Raw genomic sequence first — 24,533 nt, 5'->3', positions numbered from 1 at the left:
ATATAGAGATCGGTCCCAAATACAAAGTGTATATTATTATAGTTGAAATAACTATTAATTAAATATTTAAGTATTAGATAATTAAAATATTTTTGTAGGACTCACTTATTTTAATAAATAAAGTGATTGTCCTTAAATTATAAGATTTGTATATATTATTATTAAAATAAGAATTTGACAAATAAATTAATCAATGTATTTAATTAAGAATATTATAATATAATAACAATTTTTGCATATCTTACTATGACATATTGATTGTCACGTTGTAAACAACAGTGTTATAGTCGGACTATCTCAAAAATTATTAACAGCCACTTAACTTCTTAGTAATGTTATGCAATATTAATACAGTTTTGTCGGCTCAATTTTTTTTCCCCTAGCCGTATTTTTAGTAACTATTTTAGTAATAATGTAGGTGTATATAACGAAGTTTTCACAAATATGCAATTTAGTAAATAAATATATGGGTCAATTAATAGTTGAATGATCATCAAAAATATATACCCAGCACCTGATAAAACATAAAAAAATGTGAATACCCATAGTAAGCATGTATTTTATATATTATTTATTGTTTATAATGAATATCAGAATATTACCTATAGTCTACGTACGATGTGTCAATATATACGTCTGTATAATCAGATGTGTCTGAACAGTGTCTTATTAATCAACGGACATCGGTCATCGACATAGGTAATATCAGTAATAATCTAAACAGTATCATAAAATAAATTTATTATCTTATTCGTTATTAAATACATAATCAATTAATTATTTTCTCTTGTTCTGTAAATTAAAATTAAAATTAAAAAATATATTTATAAGTTATAAAAATATTTCGAAAAAATGTTAATTATTTTAGCGTTTGGAGTGTTTGGAGTAATAGGAACTGAGACTTTTCAAATAAAGGAGAAGATTTTTGACAACAACCAAGGAGGCGGATCATGTAGTTATTACGAACCAATTTATAAAATGAAAGTTTACTCTAGTAAATTTAGTCTATTAACACATATAAATATTTCCGTTTTCATCGAAAAGTTTAATGAAATGAATAACTTGATACATTATAACGATAAATTGTGTTCAGCTAACACTGATCTTTCAAATATATGCAATAACTTTAAATCAGAATTAAAAATAACCAAGACAACATTATTAAATTCCAAACATCACTAATGTCTCTAAAAAACGGGGTAAGAATGAAGAGAGGTCTAATAATTAATGTAATAGGAGAATTTGAAAATTGGGCATTTGGAGTTGTAGGAGATAAAGACTACCAAAAAATACAACAAGAAATAAATACAAATAAAAATAATAATGAGAAAACTTTAGTTACCTTTACACAAGTAAAATTAGTACAATCGTGGTTAAATCAGATATCAAATGTATTATCAATAAAATCGCAGAATTTTATAATATTACAACGAGAATATAATGACTTGGTTAATAAAATTAATTTTAAGCAAAATGATTTAATAAAATTTCAAATAAATCAACAATTAAGTAATTATTTAACAAATTTTAATTTTATAAGTTTTTCGCTTGAAATGGAAGAATTATTAAATACCTAATTATTGGCACATAAAAATATACTTCACCCAGTAATCCTTAATAATATACAGTTAAAAACTATTCTGGGAAATATACAAAGTGAGTTTTTACAAATAAAGTTTTACCATTAAATATAGACATAAATTCAGCCTTGGAGGAAATTATGAAACTTGTGACAATAACTACTAAATTTTCAAACTTTCAATTATTATTTATCATCAATTTTCCTATAATATGTACTCCAGAAATTTATAGCCTATTCCAAATATGGCCAATGCCAATTGAGGTAACATATTCGCAATTTATGTTTATTCAACCTAACAATCCATACTTAGCAATTTCACAAAATAACCAACAATTTACATCCTTTTCTGATATTGACTACAACAAATGCACTCTAGGAGTTACTATAAAATATTGTGAGTTAGATATGCCGGTCTATTTGGGAATATACCTACACTGTAAAATTCTGTCAATTCAACTACTAAAATTAACTAATAATACTGTACTTCCTAAACAATGTGCCGTTCACCATATTTTTCATAATAATGCATACTTTAAAAAACTTAATACAAAAAACACATTTTTATACTGGGTATCTACAACAGCACAAACCACCCTGGTTTGTTCTGCGTCGACAACATTTTATATTTTAAAAGGATCAGAAACTATAAAATTACCAAATGCATGCTCACTATATACACCAACGACAATACTAAGGGCATTAGAAGAAAAAAATCAAAAATTTATCAGTAAATATAAACCCCGACATTTTTTTATTAAACATCTTCGATTTAAGTTTAAAAATAGACAAAATGAAAAATTCGAAAATACATCTAAGAAATCTTAATTTTCAAAATCCAGAGCTAAAAAATTTACACCAATCTTTGCAAAAATTATATAATATTATTATGGACTTAGATAAAGAATCAGAAGACACAGAGTATAGTAACTATCAAAACCGGCATATATACGGACTGTATTTAGTAGGTGGTATTGTGGGTTATTTAGTTGTACATAAAATAAGTAATAAAATAAGATTATACTGTAGGGGAAGCAAAAAACCAGAAAACATTGTAAGAGCTAGAGGTAGAGTAATACACCTAGACAATATGGTATAATATTAATATAAATTAGGGATAATAATATTATTGTAATAATTGCCGTTATTAAGAAAGAAAAAAAATGTAATTGAATAATAAATTATTAATAATGATAATACAATATATTTTGTTGAGAAAAAAAATAATGTAATAGTAATCATTGTTAAAATTAGGATGAAAGGATGAATAATTATATGCTATTGTTGTAAAAAAGAAAGGCTAACATATTATTTATGAATATAAAAATAGTGTTAAGGGCAAACGAAAGGGGTAAGTGAGGACAGCCGTGGGTGTCGGTACGAAGAAAGAAAAGAGTTCCTATAACCTATGTCATCACCTCGGTCATGAACATTTTCAAAAAATATATATATATATTTAAAGATGAAGTCACCTCCCTTGCCTTGATATATGGTGTATATACAACTAGATGAAGTTCAACTAATAAAAAATAGTCGGAGGTGGTACTATTATTTTTTTGCGATTGGACTTATATAATGAAACATTTACACCACTATCTTGCACTCAGTTACCGGTGCTACTACTACCCAAATCTGGGGTCCAGATTTAAATGGACAAGGGTACATGTAACGATTATTGTAAAAATGTAATTCATTCTTATTCAAATATGTCATGTTTCATGGATATATATTTTTCATATTTTTTTTTATAATTTGTTTTTATTGAATATCTGTAGTTATATGCTGTTTGCTATTTTTTTTTCATTGGCTTTAGTCCAAACTTGTGAAAAATAATCTAACGATTGGTTATACATTTTTATATATTTTCGCAGCCGGGTAATTTGTTATATCGATAAAAAATTAATGTAATATTATGATGTAAGAAAAAAAAATTATGTTAATAATTCTGTTTAAAAATTTTAGATAATAAATATAAATACAAATTTGGTACTTGTCCACCTAAATAAAATATGTAGTATTTTAATTGTTCCATAAAATTAAAGATTACCTACCTATAATTATCTAAAGAATTATAAAAATCAATAATGGGTATTAATAATTAGGTACTAAAAAGGTAATAATATTTTTTTAAGTTAATTAAATGTGTTAAGTATATATGTAATTTACTTCAATAAAGTAACCCTGATCTTAGTAATAATATTAACAAATAAATATAAACAAAATTTAAACCTGTAAGGCCGGAAGACGTGGGCCCGGTGAAGAGGGGACGTTACACTATTAACAAAGAACTTACAGTAGTAGAGGAAAATTTCTATAAATTAATTTATATTAGACCTCTGAAAACATTTTTTGGATAGAGAAACATTTTACAAATGCATTTCTTTAAATAAATTATTTTCAATCAGAAAAACATGACTTTAAAAATGTTCAATAGTTTTTTAGAAATAATGAAAAGTTTTCGTTACATTACTAAAACCATTAAATGCTGATAAACAATACAAATTACGCTTAACGAACGTTATTAAAACAATTGTTTTAATCAGAGATTTAAATTTTTTCCCAATAAAAATTTATTTCAGTACTGTTTACGTCGCGATAAAGTAATCTACAAACACTTATTTTTGACATATTACATTTTGAATTTTTATTGTGAAACTGCAATAATATTATTTACTAATTTTAATTAATAATCGCAAAACTATAGAGTAATTGTCACAATTATAAAAAATTGTAATTTTGTAGTACCACGATATATTTTAAACATTTTAATAAAACGAATTTACATAAAGAGTTTTAACAATGATATTAATACGGTAAATCAGTTTTTATATTACATTTTTTTATAAACAATTTTATAAAAAAAATGTTTTTTTTTTTTAATTGTTACAGAAAAGGTTAGTATAAAAACTGATTTACCGTATTAATATCATTGTAAAAACTCTTTTTATAAATTTGTTTTATTAATATGTTTAAAGTATTTGCAGTTTATCGCGGTACTTAAAATTACATTTTTTTAATAATAATTGTGACAATTACTTTATAGCTTTGCGATTTTTAATTAAAATTAGTAAATAATAATTTTGCAGAATAATAATAGCTATAAATTTCAAATAAAAGTCAAAAGTTTGTTGATTACTTTATGGTGTCGTAAACAGTACTAAAATAAATTTCTATTGGGAAAAAATTTAAATCTCTGAATAAAACAACTGTTTTAATAACGTTCGTTAAGCGTACTTCGTAATGCTTATCAGCATTTAATGATTTTAGTATTTTACGAAAACTTTTCATTATTTCTATAAAACTATTGAACTTTTTTAAAGAGTCATATTTGTTAATAATTTATTTAAAGGTAATGTATATGCAAAACGTGTAGCACTCTATTTAACAAAATGTTATCACAAAACTAATAAAAATTATTTTTTCTTTAATACGGCAAACCGTTTGTTAATGACGCTATTCGTTTTTTCGTATTTTGCTAACTGGTAACGATATCCAGGCTCTCTTAATGATTGCCGCGTGATTACTGGACTGTTTTTTAAAATGGGTCTATTTGAATCATTTGCCATGACCACATCCTCTGGTATTTTGATATTGCCTTCTTTGATCCAAGGATGTTGCAAAGCATCCTTTAATGTTGTTCGATTATCGCAGTCTGGCTCCAGGAATGTTGCAATCAAATCTTTCAGTCGTCTACTTCGAATCATTGAGCTCCGGAATGAATATTTCTTAGCCAACTATATTCGTGAAATATCAATGTTGTTTAATGTATATAATTAATCAAAATTCATTCAATAAAAAAAAATAATGAAATGCGCTTTATATTCAATAATTATATACGTTTATATAATAGTTTTAACACCAAAAATTAGAAAAAAAAATATTTGTTTAATAGATTTGGTTGTAAAACCACAATAACATAACTAATTTACCTATGATATATATTTGGATGAATGGGAATTTCAATAAAACGTATGTATAAGTTATGTGTTGTAATAGAAATTGATTTTAATAGGTTACTTTAATAATTTATAATATTGTATAGAATATAGATACAATACATTACTTATAATCGTGTTCTAACGACGACAGTTTAACAGTAGGTTTCCGATAGTAATTCAAAAATAAGACTGTTTAAAATTAATGAACAGTTTAAATTATGTATTATTATAAATAATAGATATATATTTTATATATTAGTGTGTAGTTGTATATAATAATACTGTATTAGGTATAAAGCAAAGGTAAATTATATAGTGTTCAAATTGTTTATTGATTAACAATTTTTACTTTAATTGTCATGACAAGAATTTTTAACTTAAAGTATATTATATATTGCTAAAGATATTAAGAAACGAAATGTCATAAGCATTACACAATTATCCATTTATTAATGATTTTTATATTTGGTTTTTGTCTCTCTTCGATCAATTTAGCACAGAATATTGTTTTATAGTTTTTATATTTAAAAACCACAATGTTCTTGTATTCAAAAATTATTTTAAACGGTAGTCTATTTATTTAAAAATAATTAACTTATTTATTTGTATTATCTACTATAGTAATTTTTTAGGTTAAAAATATTGAGAAATTAAAGACAATTACTTGCTTACGAACTGCATTCAATTTATATGATTTGAGATTTTTAACTTCCCCAAAAAGTTCTCCAAAAAAAAACACATTATTGTAAAATCAGTCTTTATCTGATCAAAATATACAGAGTGTTTTAAAAGTCTTCATCCGATTACAAATTTATATAGCTAACGACCCATACACTGATGGAAACTTAAAATAAACTTGGTTACCTATCTTATCTTTGAATCTGTTTGTTAGTATATGGGTCGTTTACCTGCGGCTAACAATTGCCGAGCTATATAGATTTACAATCGTATGAAGACTTTTGATACACTCTGTACAATATAAAATAATCGGTTCATACCCACTTTGCCGAATCCCAATTCGCCGACAACTCAGTTTGCCGACAAATATACCAGTTTTAAAATATTTTTAAAATATTCCTTTTTCGCAGACAGTGGATGATACATTAAATCAGCCCCCAAATTATTTAAACAAATATATACATTACACTGTTTTGTAATGGGTGTTATGGTGCCAATGATTATGGTATGTACTGTGTTATCATTTCAAAAATTAATATAAATTTTAACATATTATATAAATATATGCCTATTATATATTCATATTTTTATACATCATAATATATTACATTCATATATTTATTTATATTTACGTTCATGCTTTTTTACCAAAGAAAATCAATAATACTTATAAGAGAATATTCAATATAATTAAAGAAGCTGCCTTGAGAAATGATTTAGCTTTTAAACCAAAAACATTTCAAATTGATTTTGAAATAGGAATGATTGTTACAAATAGAGATTTATTTGGATGTAACACAGAAGTAAAATGATGCCTCTTTCATTTTGGACAATCTATATGACGTCAAGTACAAGAAGTTGGATTAGAGCACGATTATACACACAACGGTGAAGTAAAAAAAACCTGTTCGAAGAATATGTGTCTAAGCTCTGTGCTCTGTATATAATAATATATCATAACCTACTTTTATTTTATATAATATATCTACTGAAAATGTTTTAATAATCATTTATACATGACAAATTTGTATTTACTTTTATTTTTTAATAAATCAACGAATTGGTAGTCGGCGAACTGGGGTGTCGGTGAATTGGGATTCGGCAAATTGGGTTTCGGCGACGTGGGAAGTCACGAAAATAATCATAAAAATATATTATCTTTTTGCGCAACGAAAAACGTCATTTGATGATATTAATAATTATTTCCTACGCCTGTGTCAAAGTCATTATTTTTCTTTTAATATTTAGGAGCTGGCTGATAGTTGGCTTAAACTAGGATCACTCGTACATTTGGTATGTTAATGCCATGAATATATTATAAAATTTTAGATTTTTATAGCATCCTTCATAAAAATTGTAATTTTAATACTTTATTATGTCTTATAAAATACATTCAGAGAAAACTGAAATCATTTTGAATATTTTTTGAAATTTTGGAAAGTGCTGTAATTCCATCCTCCCCACACCTACACCGCTATACCACTGGCTTTTATTGGTATCAAGAAACAATCAAATATTGTTATCAAATCTATCATATTATCTTTAGTCTATCATAAATTAAGATAATGATTGTATTTTTTCTGGAAAAAATGTAGCTTTCACCTCTTTCAGATTTCTAGATCCATGCCTGGTCAACAATTCGAATAAAAATAATTTAATAATTATATAATTCAACCGAAACCTATTAGGTAGGTTTAATGAAAATAAACAAAATCATAAGATTTTTATTTAAATGATTATTTTTTACTTAAAGTTCATATTTGTATTGTCTATATATTTTTTAATGAGGACAAGTTTAAGTACACACAACATTACACAATTTTCTGTGAAATCATGAACGGACAATTTAGTTTTAGTAGTCGACGCTGTATATGACAATCGCTTCGTAAAGTAATGTAAAACCACCATTGTTACGTCATACCAGTGAAAACGATAGAATAATAAACGTATTAGCAAATATAGAACGTAAACAAAATAATAAGCAATGTCGAATGTACACATTTATTACTCTCTAATATATTACACTATGTTTTTTTAATGATATATGCAATATTGTGCATCAACCTACGACAAAATGTGAATAATTCGTTTTCTCAGATTCTACAATCATTTATAAGTTATAATCACTAGGGGACACGGCAATGTTTTACAATAAGTCTAAAATCTTAGAATGACTTTTACGCTTTTATAAATGATGTGTATTAGATTAGTTTCGTTACTTTACGGTGAAATTTGTTATTCTATGTAGGACGTTATTGAAATGGACGATATTATTCAGTTACAATGTAAATTAGAAATAATTATGCATGCGACTATAATTGACAATTAATTTTAATTTATAAGTTATTTTGAAAATTTTATACTTTATAATTTATAAATATATTATATTATAATATAATTATCAATATATTTAATGTTTAAATATTTTTTTGTCAGATGTTATATTTTAAATTATATATTGTTATGTCGATTTAAAATATGTAACTATGGTAATATATTATTATTATTCTCAAATCCTTTTAAATACCTTGTCAAAATGGACTATTATCCTTCATCATTAGTACATTAAGATTAAACGACTCAAAAACTACATGTTTGAATTTTATTTGGAACATTAAAAAAAAAAAGGGTAGTTCTCGATTTAAAAAGAAGTTTGTATTGCCACCGGACATTCAGACATTCATCATGAATTTCCATTAAAAGCATATCTACTTAGTCCAAATCAGCTTTGTAGTTTATATGTTTAGTTAATGATAAAACAGTGGTAAACACGGTTCATGAATAAGCACATTCGTAAGTATGAATATATTATTATATGATATATTTATTCACCCTCTTACTTCTCTTTGCTTACAGTTTTGTAGAGAATAATTTTATTTTTGATTTGAAATACCTATTTTAATATATTGATAAAAATATAATCAGAATATTTTGTTTTAAATTAAACCCAGAGTCTCAGAGTAAGTACATACGAATAGGTATTATTGTATTATTATATACATACTTTAAAGATATATTTTTTTCTCAATTATTTATTATTTCTTTTGTAATAGTTGGATATTAATGTTTATAGTTAATACGTCGAAATTTTAATTATAAACATAAGTATCGTGGTGTTTAATATTTATAGTGCCTATTAATTTTCAACAAATTTAAAATTATTTACTGGGTTCGGAAACAAAGTAATTTAAATATATAAAACAATTATCCAGGATACGTCATATTTGATTACTTATACGAAAAGTATTTAAAATAGTGTTCTTATTTTAGATGCTGAGTGAGAAAAATAGTATATTAATTTTATAATGATGTGTACTTTTTTGTTTTTATATCTGTATACACAAAAACGATAGATAGTCGAAAAAATGATTAAGTTTTCAACTGTGCGAGTGATTTGAAACAGAAAATTGTATCTAATTTGTAATTTATAATATAAAGAGGTCAAAATTAAAAATTCCTAATATATTTCAAATATATCAGAGAGAAAAAATGAAAAACAGGAATTTTTTACGCTAATCATATTAAATACGAATTTTATTATGAAATCGATATTATAACTCAATAACGAATAATGTAGATATCTACTTGAAATTTTCAAAAAAATGTTAATATTATCATTTTTTATTTATAATAAAATTTAAAAAATATTTTAGCCTTTTCATGGTGTTTAAACTTGAAATTTGAGTAATTTTCATTTTTTTCCTGTAAAGACCGATTAAAAATTATTTACAGAATAGAATGCAAAGCGCTTTGAAAGGTGTTAATCTTTTAATTGAAAAAAAAATGGATGAAAGTCCATGGTCACTATATTCTTTTATAAGTGTTTATAGTTAAAATTTAAAAAATTAATTTTTTACGAGCATTTTAAATTCAAATTTTTAAGACATTGGATATTTATTCAATATTAATTATTTATCCTTAAATGGTTTTTGATATTTTGTTTAAACCAGTCAGTAAATACCTGAAATATTCGCCAAATGTTTATATTATCATTTTTAATGTATGATAAAATTTAAAAAATTGTTAACTCCTTTTGAGGTATTTATATACATGACAAATTTTTAATTTTTTTTTGGTTTGTTTTCTATAAATATTGATAAAAGTTTCCTCACAAATCATCTCGAAACTATGCAAAAAAATTACTTTTATACACATTTTAAGTTCAAATTTGGCTGAAATTACTTATTTAAACAATAAATAACGTTTTTAACTAATGTGTTATAATTCAAAAACATTATTTGTGGGAACTTAAAAATGTTAACGTACATTATAAATTTTACTAAATGTTAAATGAATGAATGAAATGTTCATAACATATTAATTAATTTTAATATATAGATGTCGTACTTATTTATAATATATGAACTTATTCGCACTGTTTTACGGTCAAGTGATGGTATTGGCTAAAAAGTTAATAACGCAATAATATAATAATATGTAATATAAATATATATTATTATAATAATTAAAAAATAAATGCAACTTTTCAGCAATAGTCAAATCGACCGATCGCAATACTAATATCAAAAACCATAATATATCATGAAATGTACTTATAGTGACGTGTTATCACGTGAAAAGACCGTTTCCGTTCAGAATCATTTTTTGTATACCTACAATGGATATATTATTGAATTCAAATTTAACACAGCCGTTACTGCTACCCACCCGATACCCAATGTACATCAGGGCGGTACCCGTTTTTCACTTTTTTTTGTGTTCGCATGCATTACATCATATCACGTGCTCACCTGTTTCTTGAGCATTGCCCTCTTGTTCTTGTCTCGGAACGGCTCCTTGTTGTTGGTCATCGTGTACAGCACGATACCTATCGCCCACACGTCCACGAGCACCGGGTTGTATGGTCGTTGTCCTGACAATAGCTCGGGGGACGAGTAGAGCATTGTGCCACACGCCGTGTCCACGCCAGGATTACGTCCCAGGTCTACGAACCTGGCGAACCCGAAGTCGGTTATACGCACGTTGTAATTGCGCGTCAGCAGTATGTTCTCGCACTTCAGGTCCCTGTGGACTACGCCCATCCTATGCATGTACATGAACGCATACAAGATCTGCATAAACCACGAACGTATCTGCGGCTCCTCCAAGGTCTTATGCTGGAGGTATGTGAACAGGTCACCGTTCTCCGCGTACTCCATGTTTATGAAGATCTTGTATCCGTTCTGTAACACGCTATGCACCTGCGGAAAAGGAGACACACTTTCAACGCTTGTTGGAAATATCGAAAATGTTTTTATGTACTGAAATAACAGTCCACCGTCCATATATTGGTGGTCTAGTTATTATAAACATAACTTTTTTTTCCCGATCCAACGTGTTTGAAATACGATTTTGGAAAATTATTTCTGAGAGTTAAAATTACTATAATATGTAGTTCATAATTGCTTTTTATTTATCCAAAATAAAATACATGATATTTATGATTATTATTTACGTGTTTCTATGATAAATCTTAGATATCTATGTATTTAAATATTTTAAAAGTTGAATCACCTATTTATGTTCATTGAGTAGTCAAATTATGTCTTAAGTTTAAAGTTTTGGCACGAATATATTGTGTAACATATTGTAAAATGTCCCTAGAGTAATACAAATAAGTGTACAATATTTTCAATTAATTCGTGACATGGCAACAATAAAAAGGAAAAAATAAGCAAAAATCTATGCTTTCAAAATTCTGCCTGTTGTCTAAACAGGACTTTGGTAAAAATTAAATCTTTAAAATGTCGACAGAAAACTTTTAAACTCAAATAGTTTCCAAAACTCATCTTTAACGTCGTTAATTCTTAGAAAAAATGCTTTTGTTTCTTGTAACTTATTTCTCTTTACTGAGTTTATGACTAAGAATTATCATTGAGGATCTGACTGTGGACAACATCAAAAGAAATAATATGATGGATCAGCTGAGAAGCCTCCAAAGATTGTGCTTGAAAAGAACTGATTTATAATTTACTAAGGCTTATGAGATATGATATATACCTCAGTATTGAATATCAAAATAATATTAACCTAGGAACACATTTGGCATGTTGACGTCATAATACATGTATTTCTAATTCTCTTTTGGATTTTAAAATAATGTGACAATTATACTGTAATATATTGTACTTTTATACTCTATACATTTTAATATTATTGTCATAAATATAATATATGTATTGTATATATTATATTAAACTTTCATTTTTTAAAGAAAAATAATTTAATTTTTAATAAAATCAACGATTTTTTTCTTGCCTTACGGCGCTGGACCGAATTCAACGAAAACAAATATATTTTATATAATCTTGGTGATGCACAAAAGATATTCGTACGTGACAAAAAAATTATATGGCTATAATTTTTTTTTATTTTATGAAATAGTGCCTTTTAAATTGATAATACTAAAAATGTGTTTTTGACAAAACATTTACTGTAAGCAGTGTAAGCTATACGATTTTGTATACTATGGGCTTAACTTAACACTAAAAATGTTAACTTTGAAGTGTTTTTCGCTTTTCATTATTGCGTAGGTCTGTTTCTAACTAGAGGATTTCATGTTTGTCAATTACTTTATTTCAATAATGTGTTTTATTTGAGAATGACAAAGTTTTTTGGTGGAATTTAATAATAATTATCTGTATGGTTGGCAAAGACTGGCGTGGGTTGGTTTTCCGAGCACGGTAAATAAAGTTCACATTTTACCATACGAGCTACATATGTATTCAAAATAATCTCAACAAAAAAATATGGATATTTTAACTGTAAGTAGTAAGTACCATTGGTGCGAATTTACATTACACAAATAAAAACAAATTTTGAATGCATAAAAATGAGTAGGTAACGAAAATTGTGATTAAGCAAGTGGTATAGGTACCTATAATATCTCTAGGTATATTTTTAAAATCTAAAAACCATTGTACATAAATTCATCACATGTGATAATGTACTGTAGGTACTTCAAAATTCTATTAGACAAACTATTTTAAGCTTGAATATTATAATAATAATTATTATTACGGTTCGTGTAATACACCTATTTCATACTTGCCTGCACAATATACGGATGCTTCAGTTTGACCAACAAATCAAGTTCACGAGGCAAGAACTTCTCCACGAACCTAGGGGAAACGCGGTTCTTGTTGATCACTTTTGTTGCGATCGTGATTGAACTTCCATCTTCATTTCCTAATTTGACCAAGTAAACCTTGGAAAATGATCCTTCACCAATTTGTTTCCGTACTTTGAAGTTATATCTTGCCAGAAAAGATGAGTCTGATGTTGCTGACATTCTTAAGTTGTGCATTATTATGTGTATTAAATGTTAAAATGTTTAAATGTTCGCTGTTAGCGTATGTCGTGTATGTTTGTGCGAGTTGTAATAATTAATTACGAAATAAATATTTTATATAGTTACTATGGTTTGATATCAATAAAATATGTTACATACAATGAATGGGTTTGATTTTTTTAAACGTGGCAAGCTAATGTTTTACCTAACATCTAAAAACTGAAAAAGAATACATAAAGTACATGCCTTCTTGTTGTTATATAGTATTTTTAAGCATCAAAATTTAAGGAAACGTAACGCTATACGTATCAAGTCAAACGTGATTTAAATTAAAAAATTAAACTTATAATAAAGTGGCTTTAATAAAAATAAGCTACGTAAAAATATTGAAAATATGTACATACTAGGTATTTTGAGTTTCTATAATTTGATTTTATAATGATTGTTTCATATTTATTTAATAAAAACCCGATACCGTATAACTCTTAACGGAAATATAAATATATATAGAATTAAAAAATATTCTTATGATATTGTCCATGTCAAATTTAACAATACCAATGGATTTACTCTGGTTGTCTTGACCTCCGTTTAATGTTAACTACATAGTTTTTAACTATCATTTAGGTGATTTTGACAGAAGATAAAATAATACAGATCTAAGAAAATACAAAATTATAATAACTATTCTATTTTCTTTAGCTATCATAGTTTTGGATATATTCTATACATGTGTGCTAATCACCTGTATTGTTATTTATCAATTATCAACTTTTTTTAAAATATTAGATTCTGAACGGAATGATGAATGTATTGATTTTACAATGAAGTGTGTTTTTTTTTAATTATTTAATTTTTTTTTCGTGTCTGTCATCACGGTTCGGAGTAGTAATAGTGTGCTTTGATTTTTGACTTCAGCCCCTCTTTGAAAAGGAAATTAAATCTAGTTGGTACTTGAGGGGTCAAAAGTAAAAAAGTTCCAGTAGTTTTCAATAGCGTTAGGAAAAACCCTAAAAAAGTAATGGAAAAACGGGAATTTTTACGCATAACCATTTTTTGACAAAATCGATTTTTTGATTTTGCTGTAACTCAAAAACGAATCATTGTAAATACTTGAAATTGTCACCAAATGCTTATATTAGCGTTATTTATTTACGATTAAATTTTCAAAATATTTATAACTTTTTTAAACTATTTATAGTCTTATAGACCATTGAAATTGTTGATTTTTCTAAATTTCTTTTCTTGAAATACCGATAAAAAAAGTTTGCCGGTCGTCTCGCTCTCTCTCGTGTGAACCGTCTTACCAACAACGGCGACAACGTCGCCTTGTCGTAAGACCGTGTAAATCATAATTGTGTATTTTCTTTTATGTCGTCAACACCTGACATAGTGACATTTAACAACTAGCTATTGTGTACCGTTGTTTATCATCAATAAAATAAGTACAAATAGTAAAATTCGTGTTGTTCTATTATGATGACCGACTCACCGAGCACCTACCGCCGTAGCCGTGTCATCTACTATAGTACTATACAGTAGAGCGATATCCACTTGCCCACCATTTATTTATTTATTTTTAAAGTACAATTTTCATATTGGCTCAAATAATCCAGTAACAATTTTTTATTTTATAAATACCTTAATATCAACGATGGTAACTATGTATTGAAACTAATATTGGAAAATATATAAAAATAATATTAATAACAAGTTAGCTAATTAAAAATTTTATAATTTGTCTTCGAGGTGTGAATCCTTGGGTGTATAGGATTACCTATCACTTATGCACAAAATTTCAGAACCACGAGTGCGGTACTCGACTGGACTGTGAATCGCCTATACATATACGCATAAAAACATTCCTTTTTATTAATAAAGATTTAAAAAATAATTTTAACTATCTTTTTAACTTTAATAGTGTAATAGTGAATTCTATTATGTATTCAGTCTGGACTTATTTTATGTTTTTCATATTTTTAAAATAATATCTATCACTTTATTCTGTTAAACTAATAATGAATTAAATAAACGTAATTTATTACCGAGTTTTTATTTGATGAATTAGAACGGATTCTAAAAGTAACAACTTAATAGCCGAGTATAATTATTTGTAAATACTGTATATTGTATAATAATAGTATAGTTAAAAAGAACTAGTTTATTCGTAGTGAGTTTTATCATTTAGTTAAACAATAGAAATATTATTCATGTATCTCAATAACACTATAACAGTAATAACTAATAAGCTATATTTATTCATTAAAACTGTTTACTTTGTAATTCATGCGTGTATTATTTCAAAGCAAAAATCATTTAAGTACCTATCTTATGAATAAATCCACGGATGTACGACTAAAAATTCTGCCATAACTTAAATTTTAAAAATAAGGTAAGTATAACAATTATAAATTGAAATTCAAGCAAACAGGTTTTAATTAAACTTTAAGTGTAAATGGCAATATTCCACAATAAAAAGTTTATAATATATTAAGATCATAAAGATTGGAAATCTATACCTACATTAACAGTTTAACACAGAACAATATTAATAAAATCAAAATAGGCAATTTTTTATTTAAATATTCACTATTTATTATTTATTATTCATTGGTCAACGAGATCATTTAGACTTTGAAGTTTCATCGAATTTCGGCTTGTTTTGTTGATACAGCAATAAACATTTCAGTGGTTTCCGATTTCAGCACAGTTCTTACATTGTTATAAAATATAATTCCGATTATGGTGTTTTTTTAATTTTAAATTCATGTTTCTGTTAATAAGCTCCTACATCCTAGTTAGAAGGACGCTTACCGATTTTTAGTATATTCTAGGATAACTTATACACAACTAAAAAAAAAAAAACAATAATAACAAACAATACGATAAGTATTTGATTAGCATTGAATTATACCTATCTAGCTTTGTACATATTTATAAAATATCAGTTTCTACCTTAGTTATGGAAATAGGAAAAATATTTAGGTGAGGGGGCTCAATACTTAATAAGAATAATAGACATACCTAGGTATATTATATTATTATTTTTTGAGGGGGCTTTCGGTGGTTTTTTGTCGAGTGGGGGCTAAGCCCCTCCTAAACACACTGCTGCCATTATTTATGACACTGTAATGTCGTTTTTATGATATTTAAAAAAGGATTTGTTTTCATTATAGTTCCTCAAATCAGTCCAACCATTGATTAATATCCAATGGCCATTGGAGATAAGTCATAAAAGTATAGCCATTATAGAACTATAAGTGTATCCTGATTATCAGAGCCCGTGTGGCGTATAATATTGTACACATAATTACATGGGATGTAATGGCTATAATAAATCGAGTATCTATTACCATTGATTATAAATACTATAGATTGCTCACGGTTTTTCGGTGGCATACAATAAGACTTTCGGTAGATGGCGATAAGAACCAATGATACTAATAAATTCGTATTTTATTTTAGCCGCCATAACTATGATGGTGCTTAGTGCAAGTTAAACCTTAGTAGCTTGTCACTACTCCGACGTAGGTATTTGCTATTTTTATTTTGAATGATTTGGTCGAGTGGGACACTGGGAGAAACGGACTGTGCGTACGCGATACGGGCTAATATTAATAATTATATTAATTTTAATACGATTTTGACTGATTTATATTTACTGTTTACATCTTTCAATCAGGAAAATTGTGAGATATTATAAATAAGGAAATGATTACAATTTACTAAAAATATACACACGAAAATTTAAATTTGTATAATTTAATTTGATAACAGATTAAAATTTGGAACAGTAGGAAGTAAACTTACGTTTTTTTTTGTTATCGCAGATGAGGAATAATTTAATAATTATTGTATAATACTTGCCAAATTGACATTGAATACTTAAATGTATATCTTATCGTTGTTTTTATATACAAATTATAATTAATTACAAAGTAAAAATGAGTACATACATTATTATTATAAATTACATTATTCATAATTTTATAAATTATAGAATTTAGTTGTGTTGTAAAATCCACAATTTTGCCACATGTTGAATTCCTTTGTTGTGTAAATCACAATTTATCCAATTACATTCCTTATAAATTTTAACTCTGTACAATAATTCTATCATATAAATATAGTGTTTGTAGCATGATTGGGCTTTAGTAAGTACGTCGTTGTTATCAACAGTTTTGGTTTTGTCCATTAATTGAGATACAATTTTGTTTTCATGTTTAATGTCATTAAAATGATTTTCAAAAATATCTAAGCAAATTTTTGTTATATATATCATTAATTTTGATGGATTTTTAAGCCCTTCAATATTTTTACCATCGCCGTATGATTTATGTAATAAAAGTAATTGATTTTTATCTTGAAGATACTGTGATGTTAGAATTAATGATTCTTCACATTTAACACACTTGAACATTTCTATACATCGCTTAGTTATAATTCCAGCTAAATACACAATAGAACAATTTTCTAATGATTGATTTAAATTCATAACAGGATTTTATTTTGATAAAGGACTTATAGAAGGATAACTTATTACTTCAGTTACTGTATTTATATTAATAATTTCGCCATTTATTTTGGTCGTATTTATAATCAATGCTATTACCTATGTAGCTAAGAATGCTTACAATATCTTTAAGAAGTATGTGGGAAATTAAACACACAGCAACTTCTATTGATTCTCTTTGCAGCTACTACACTAAAAGTATAGCCATATATTATTATATCTTAATTAGTGACTATAACCTAATTATTATAAAACGAAAAAGTTAAATTTCCCACGAAAAATACCTCGTTTTTGATTGGTTCCAAACATTGTTGGTCATTAACATATGATAGTGATATCGATATTATTTAAAATATCGTGAATTGTGAATTAGATAGTGAAGTTGTAGAGAGCAATAGCAGCACTAAGCACTAGTGCACTACTAAAATCGAACTAACCAGACGATTACATCAGGTCACGCACGGACTATTCACTACCTATGCAGCTGCTGCTGCTGCTGCTTCTGTTTAATAATAATAGTTGTTTGATTCTGCTGTTAATAATTTTTTTTTAACGAAATAAATTAAGCAATAAATAATATCAACTATCTATTGTTGACCGTGGAAAATTTACGAGTTTTTAAAAATTATTGTATACTGTAACAAAGTAAAATAATTAATTTAGTATACCTATCATCAGTATTATCCATTAAATCAATAAAAAAGTATAAAAAGTGTAAAATATCATTAAAAAACATTACCTATCTTTTTACTTTTATCGATAGTTTACGAATTAAAAATACTTACTATCGATATTCTTCTATTTTTCGATTTTTACTAGTAAGTTCCCCACGAAAACATTGATAAAAATAATATCATTATTTTATTAACACTGTTGTAATAAATGTAAGATGTTCTCAATTCCGATTTCTAATGTTTGGTAAACGAGTATTGTCTTAATATTGTCGAATCAATGATTTTTTTTTAGATTAAACGCGTTTTAACGGTCCTGTATACTTTGTTGTCGTTATAAAATGGTTGTTCATAAACTCCCCATAAAACACTTAAGCGATGATCAGCAAATACAACAAATGGTGACCCAACAGCCTACCAATTTTCACAGGTCTTCAAAGCCTGTACCTCTTGTTCGACAAGCTCCAGTATTTGATTTGGAAGTGATTACCAGCGACAATTTTGTCCCATGGGTATGTGTCCAATGGTTTTGTTGAGCGGTCTAACCATATTGACTGTGTCACTAATATTGTGTACTTATTAGGTATAATTCATAAGTTTTTATTTTATTTTGTAGAAAAGTACGTTCAATATGCGCCAAGTAACACTTGCTAATATAATCGATGTTGCTAATGGTAACGATAAAGCTACTACAAAAGCTGCCAAGATGCGTGCAAAGAATTTAGTAAACGCTGCAAAATCTTTGGATCTGCTACGGCAAAATTTACAGAACTCAATCAATAAGGATATTGATAACGTTATTAAAAAATACCTGACCGTAAGTATTAACTGTTTATTTATTTATTATCGTAATATGCTTATGAAAATAATTTTTTCAGTCATATTTTGGCTTGGCTATTGACAATGTTAAAAATAATTTGGGTTCAAATTGTGTTACTGAAGATCATGTGAGAGAAGTATGTCGAACAATGTTAGATGAGGCAAAGTTAATGTATTCAAATCCACCGTTGTCAGGTAGTAATTCACCATTTAATACTGCACAAACTACAGACATGTTAATTGAATCACGGTTTGCAAAACAACATTCCAAAGTAAATAAACCATTTACATTAAGTATAGTAAAACTTAAATAATATAATAATGATACATAATTATTTTTATTTACAGAACAGATCTCTACTGAAACGTAAAGAGCCACCTGTTCAAGAGGCTGAAAACAATCTTTCTCCTAAAATTGAACAAACATCATCTCAAACACCATTGGTAAAATTTCATAGATTTCAGTCTACTTGGGACCCAGTGAAAATTCATTCTCAAACATTATTTGTATTGGCTACTAGAGCTGCAAACAAGGTATATTTTTTTATTATTTATGCTGTTTAATTTAAGGGGATTCCATCCCATGATTTTCTGTCTTTGTCTGTTGCGTGATATAGTATTTTAGAGATGTTTTTTACCAAACATACCAATTGATCTAATGAAGCAATAAGAATTGTGAAAACAGATTTGAATTTTTCGTCAAGTCTATTTGGAATTGACTTTCTCACAGCTTTGATATTTTCCTCCAAATTCCTAAAAAAATTATGTTAAAAAAGAGTAATTAAAAATTGCCATATTTCAATTTTTGGAGAAAGTCAATTTCAAGTAGACTCAATGACAAATTCAAATCTGTTTTTAGAATTCTTATCATTTCATTGGATCAATTGTTATGATTGGCAAAGGATCTGTCTAAAATCCTATGTCGTGCGTGCGTTAGACAAAAACAGAAAATCACGGTATTGAATCTCCTTAATACTATCTTTAATTCAAGCATTTAAGGAATTTGTAATATTTTTACAGAGAGGAGGTCGTATGGGCAATAAACATCCAGAACTATTTCAATATACTATTGATATGGAAGATCGTGATTGGCTTATGAAACAAAAAATGTTCGTTTTACCACCACCTACATCTGTAAATGCAACTTCAATACTATTATTGGATGATGTGCAATCAATATTGAGCACTGTGAATCAGAAGTAATAATTTTTTTTTAATTCAGAGATGATTATCAATAATGAATACAATTGTTATTTTATTAAATACCCGAAATATTAAGGAATTTTGATAGTCTTATCAAAATAAATAAAATTAAAAATATTAGTATAGTTATTAATTATTTAAATTTTCAAAAAGTTTCACTTAGTTCATATGAAAAACTTATTGAAATAATTTCTGTACTTAAAATTCTATCTTGGATAAATTAAAATAAATGTATGATTATTAGAAAAAAGTTCTTATTAAGTGGATACCACTCTTATTGACGTGTTGTACCTGTCTTACATAATACAATATATTAAATTTGTGTTCAGCAGTTCCAATTGTATGCTGCAAGCTTTAATGATAGAGTGAATTATCCTTTTATAAAATTTTAAGGTAAGAACAGTATCGGCATTTATTTATGATTTTTATGTTTTTTAATTATTAAGCAAGTTATGAGTATGTAAAATATAACAATTTAAAAATTATCATAATTCGTTTATAAAATTAAAATATCATAAAAATTCCACGACAAAACACAAATAATATTCTTAAATGTAAGATAAATTATAGGTCAATTCACTATATTATTGAAGTTTACTATACAAAATTGAAATTGCTGAACACAAATTTGCTCTGTTGTACATATGTATTAAAGAAACAATTTCAACAAAGTTTGCCTCTTGGTCAATACTGTAGTTTTAGAAAAAGCAGAAGAGGGTATACTATATAAGTTATAATCAATCATTATCAGGTGTTTTTTTTATACATATTGTGAATAAATTAAAATAATTGTTTCTTATTTTAAAATCATAAAATGTTCAATTTAAACAGAAGCATTAGTTTAAACTATAACTTGTTGGCCGATATAAGTCTTTCTTTTGCCTTTCATTTGCTTTTACTGTAGGAAATTTAAAATATTTCACTTTTTCCAATATTGAAATATGTACTGATTTTATTTCAACTTCTTTGTTGTGTGCTGTTGATTGTAAATGTATACTTTTGCTTTGTTAATTGTATACCTGTTTTATTTACCTTTATTCAGCAATATTTTTATAGTTTTCATCAGGTTCTCTTGAGTTTTAGCTATTTTTTAGTTTTTTACCTACTTAAACTATTAACCTATCCTACTAACATACAACATACCTAAACAATACAAACTTTTACATTTTTATAATTTTATTTGTTTTTAGAAATAATCCTCATGAACTCAAAGGTTTTGAATTACCAGAGTTTATATTGAACAAAGTAAGATCCACTATGATTCTCAATAAACCTCCAGAAATGCAGTCTCATCAACAAATTATTATCACTGAAAATGGCGAAATTGAAGAACAACCTGTATGAGAATAAAATTATACCTATTTGTATACATACTAATTTATAATAATTGGTTAATGATAAATGCATATACTTATTATACTTATTTAACATACAATTATTTTGTAGGTGTGCAGTATAACTTTGAATGAAAATACAAATTCTTCAATCACTCAATCTCATTCAGAATCTAGTAGTATCATCATCTCAGGTATTATTATTATTTTACAATCTTAATTTTTTCAAAAATAAAAAGTTAAATATTAAAAATAATAGTTGGTGTTTCTTATAAAAGAACTCCAATAAATTATAATACGTCACTTAATTATGTAATATTTATGTGATAATATTATATTATTATCAATGAAAAATGCAACATACATTCTTAGTTGATAAAGAAGATCACGGACTAAATGGTTATATAAGTAACACAACTATGCTGTAATATATTGTTTAATATTTTATAAATACAATATTTAAATATACTTTGTTTATACCTACCCTAATATATATAGTTCCTAAAGTTGGTTTTGCAGTTTTCCATACTTTCTCCACTCTTTTATGTTACCTGCTATTCCCTTCAACCCAATGAAACTTGATAGTCCTACCTTGGATATCATTCTTTGTCTTTTTTTCCATCTATTTTCTTTATGATTATTCTACAAATTAATTCATGCATATGTAATCCATCATTTTATTTTAATTGTTTTAAGTATGTTTTTATTTGTTCACCGTTCTATACAACCCTTTGTGTAAATTCTATATCAGCTTCTCCTTCACTTCACCTCAAAATTTTCAAGTGGATTTTGCTATACCTTATTTAATATACAACTATTACATCCGTATAGTGTCATTCTACAAACATATGCTGCTATATTGCGTTCTTGCTCCATTACATTGTGGGTAATTGTAACAATTATGCGGAACACAATTTTACTTTGTTAAATTTATATAATCACAACAATGGTATAATTTATAATTTTGTAGACAATATTAATAATAAATTTAACTATTTAAAATATTTTGATTTATGTTTGTAATAATTAGGAACATCAACAACACTTGCTGAAGCATTAAATATGCTCGAATATGGTGAAAGATTACCACAGCACAATGAAATTCCACATTCATCGCCGAACAATAATACAGGATTGGCAACCACACATTCCACCCTCACTGCGCTTTTAGCTGCTGAAAACAATTTCATGCCTAATAGCAGTCAAGCTAATAACACACAGTTTGGAATGTAATATTTGTTCTGTTAAAAAAAATGCAATTTTTTTTAGACTTTCAACGTTTATTCTAGTCTTCTCTAGTCTAGTCATATGTTTTAATTATTAAATATTTTCCCTAATTATATAGTTATATAATAAATTAATTTTATTCTAATCAACTGTACTATGCAGAATTGTGTGAAACTGTATTATGTTGTGATTATTGTTTCTTATATTTTTAGAATATTTAGATATGTTGTCATTATTATTATTTATATTATGATCTTAATTTATTTCATGCAAAATAGTGTTTTAATTATATTATATAATATGTAAGTCAGATATCCTCTTTAGTGACTAATATAATTCTATAATAGTGTTAAAAAGTGATCAATAGTGTTGTTTTAATTAAAGCCATTGAAAAATATGAGAAATATTAAATACTTTGAGAAACACTTGTCTTAAAAATATTTAGCAAATACTCATAATACCTATAGAAATATCTATCAACTATTGATTTTAATAAGATATTTATAATGGATAAAAAAATGATTTTGTCATGTCATTAAATGTATGTATACATATATTTAAAAAAATTGTATTCTTTATCTGTTGACCATTTGTGTAGCATTTTAAATAAAATAAATGATTTGTACCTACATTACCATTAAGACGTGTAAAATATTTTAAATAATGATTTAATTTTGATAAAATGAATATTAAAAAACATAAGGAAGTCCTTTTGTAAAGTAGATTTCAACTGTATTTTATTAAGTTGGTTACTGTTATTGGTGTGTTAAATTGTAATGAGGATATTTTGAACAAAATGTAAATAGTTTTAAATTTTTATTGATTAGAAGAAAATGAACAGTGCCACTACCCTGGTGGAAAATACTGTCTACTCGAACCCGCCCATGTATACATTACTATAATGTAATTTAAACTACAATTGTATTGTAAAAAGAATCAACGGTGAAACAAACAGGTTCAATTGATAAATTGATTATTTGTGGTGATTATTAATCACTTCATTCAGTATAATAATTTTAATAATTTAAATTTTGTGGGTCATTTTTTCAACTAATTTCCATAAATTGAAAGAAAATCAATACTTTTTTTACGATTCATGAATTGATAATGAATTTCACAATTAAAATTAATTTAAACTAAAGATTATTTGAATTAAGTTTTGAACCTATAAGTACTTATTTGTCAAAATATTTGTGTTTTTAAACATATCAAATTAAATATCAATAAAATGTATCATAATAATAGAATCATATAGGATACCTACTTATTTTTGCAGTATT

The 24,533-nt window shown here is 26.3% G+C and overlaps 2 protein-coding genes across 2 annotated transcripts; one reads left to right on the top strand and one right to left on the bottom strand.

The window, feature by feature from the left end:
* Window positions 1-4,992: 4,992 nt before the first annotated feature.
* On the bottom strand, window positions 4,993-13,486 carry LOC113551052 (testis-specific serine/threonine-protein kinase 3-like). The gene is made up of 3 exons (XM_026953071.1): window positions 13,247-13,486; window positions 10,947-11,396; window positions 4,993-5,313 (listed from the first exon to the last, which is right to left on the bottom strand). Exons 1-3 carry the CDS (start codon window positions 13,484-13,486, stop codon window positions 4,993-4,995), a joined length of 1,011 nt encoding a protein of 336 aa, XP_026808872.1.
* Window positions 13,487-18,873: 5,387 nt separating this feature from the next.
* LOC113553277 (deoxynucleotidyltransferase terminal-interacting protein 1) lies at window positions 18,874-23,722 on the top strand. Its single transcript, XM_026956525.1, has 8 exons — window positions 18,874-19,182; window positions 19,287-19,487; window positions 19,549-19,761; window positions 19,838-20,023; window positions 20,510-20,688; window positions 21,883-22,030; window positions 22,139-22,220; window positions 23,057-23,722. Exons 1-8 carry the CDS (start codon window positions 19,012-19,014, stop codon window positions 23,257-23,259), a joined length of 1,383 nt encoding a protein of 460 aa, XP_026812326.1. The 5' UTR covers window positions 18,874-19,011; the 3' UTR covers window positions 23,260-23,722.
* The last annotated feature ends 811 nt before the right edge of the window (window positions 23,723-24,533 follow it).

This window comes from Rhopalosiphum maidis, chromosome 2 (genome assembly GCF_003676215.2).
Source record: "Rhopalosiphum maidis isolate BTI-1 chromosome 2, ASM367621v3, whole genome shotgun sequence".
In the NCBI taxonomy this organism is placed as follows: Eukaryota; Metazoa; Arthropoda; class Insecta; order Hemiptera; family Aphididae; genus Rhopalosiphum; species Rhopalosiphum maidis.
This window is presented reverse-complemented; position numbering and strand designations above follow the sequence as displayed.

Excerpts from the sequence above, each read along its gene's own strand:
- LOC113553277 (XM_026956525.1), top strand. The coding sequence starts at position 19,012 with ATGGTTGTTCATAAACTCCCCATAAAACACTTAAGCGATGATCAGCAA. Across the intron at positions 19,488-19,548 it reads TTATTAAAAAATACCTGACC|TCATATTTTGGCTTGGCTAT; the intron begins GTAAGTATTAAC and ends TAATTTTTTCAG. Across the intron at positions 22,031-22,138 it reads GCGAAATTGAAGAACAACCT|GTGTGCAGTATAACTTTGAA; the intron begins GTATGAGAATAA and ends ATTATTTTGTAG.
- LOC113551052 (XM_026953071.1), bottom strand. The coding sequence starts at position 13,486 with ATGTCAGCAACATCAGACTCATCTTTTCTGGCAAGATATAACTTCAAA. Across the intron at positions 11,397-13,246 it reads AGCATCCGTATATTGTGCAG|GTGCATAGCGTGTTACAGAA; the intron begins GCAAGTATGAAA and ends CCTTTTCCGCAG. Across the intron at positions 5,314-10,946 it reads GGGCAATGCTCAAGAAACAG|TTGGCTAAGAAATATTCATT; the intron begins GTGAGCACGTGA and ends TCACGAATATAG.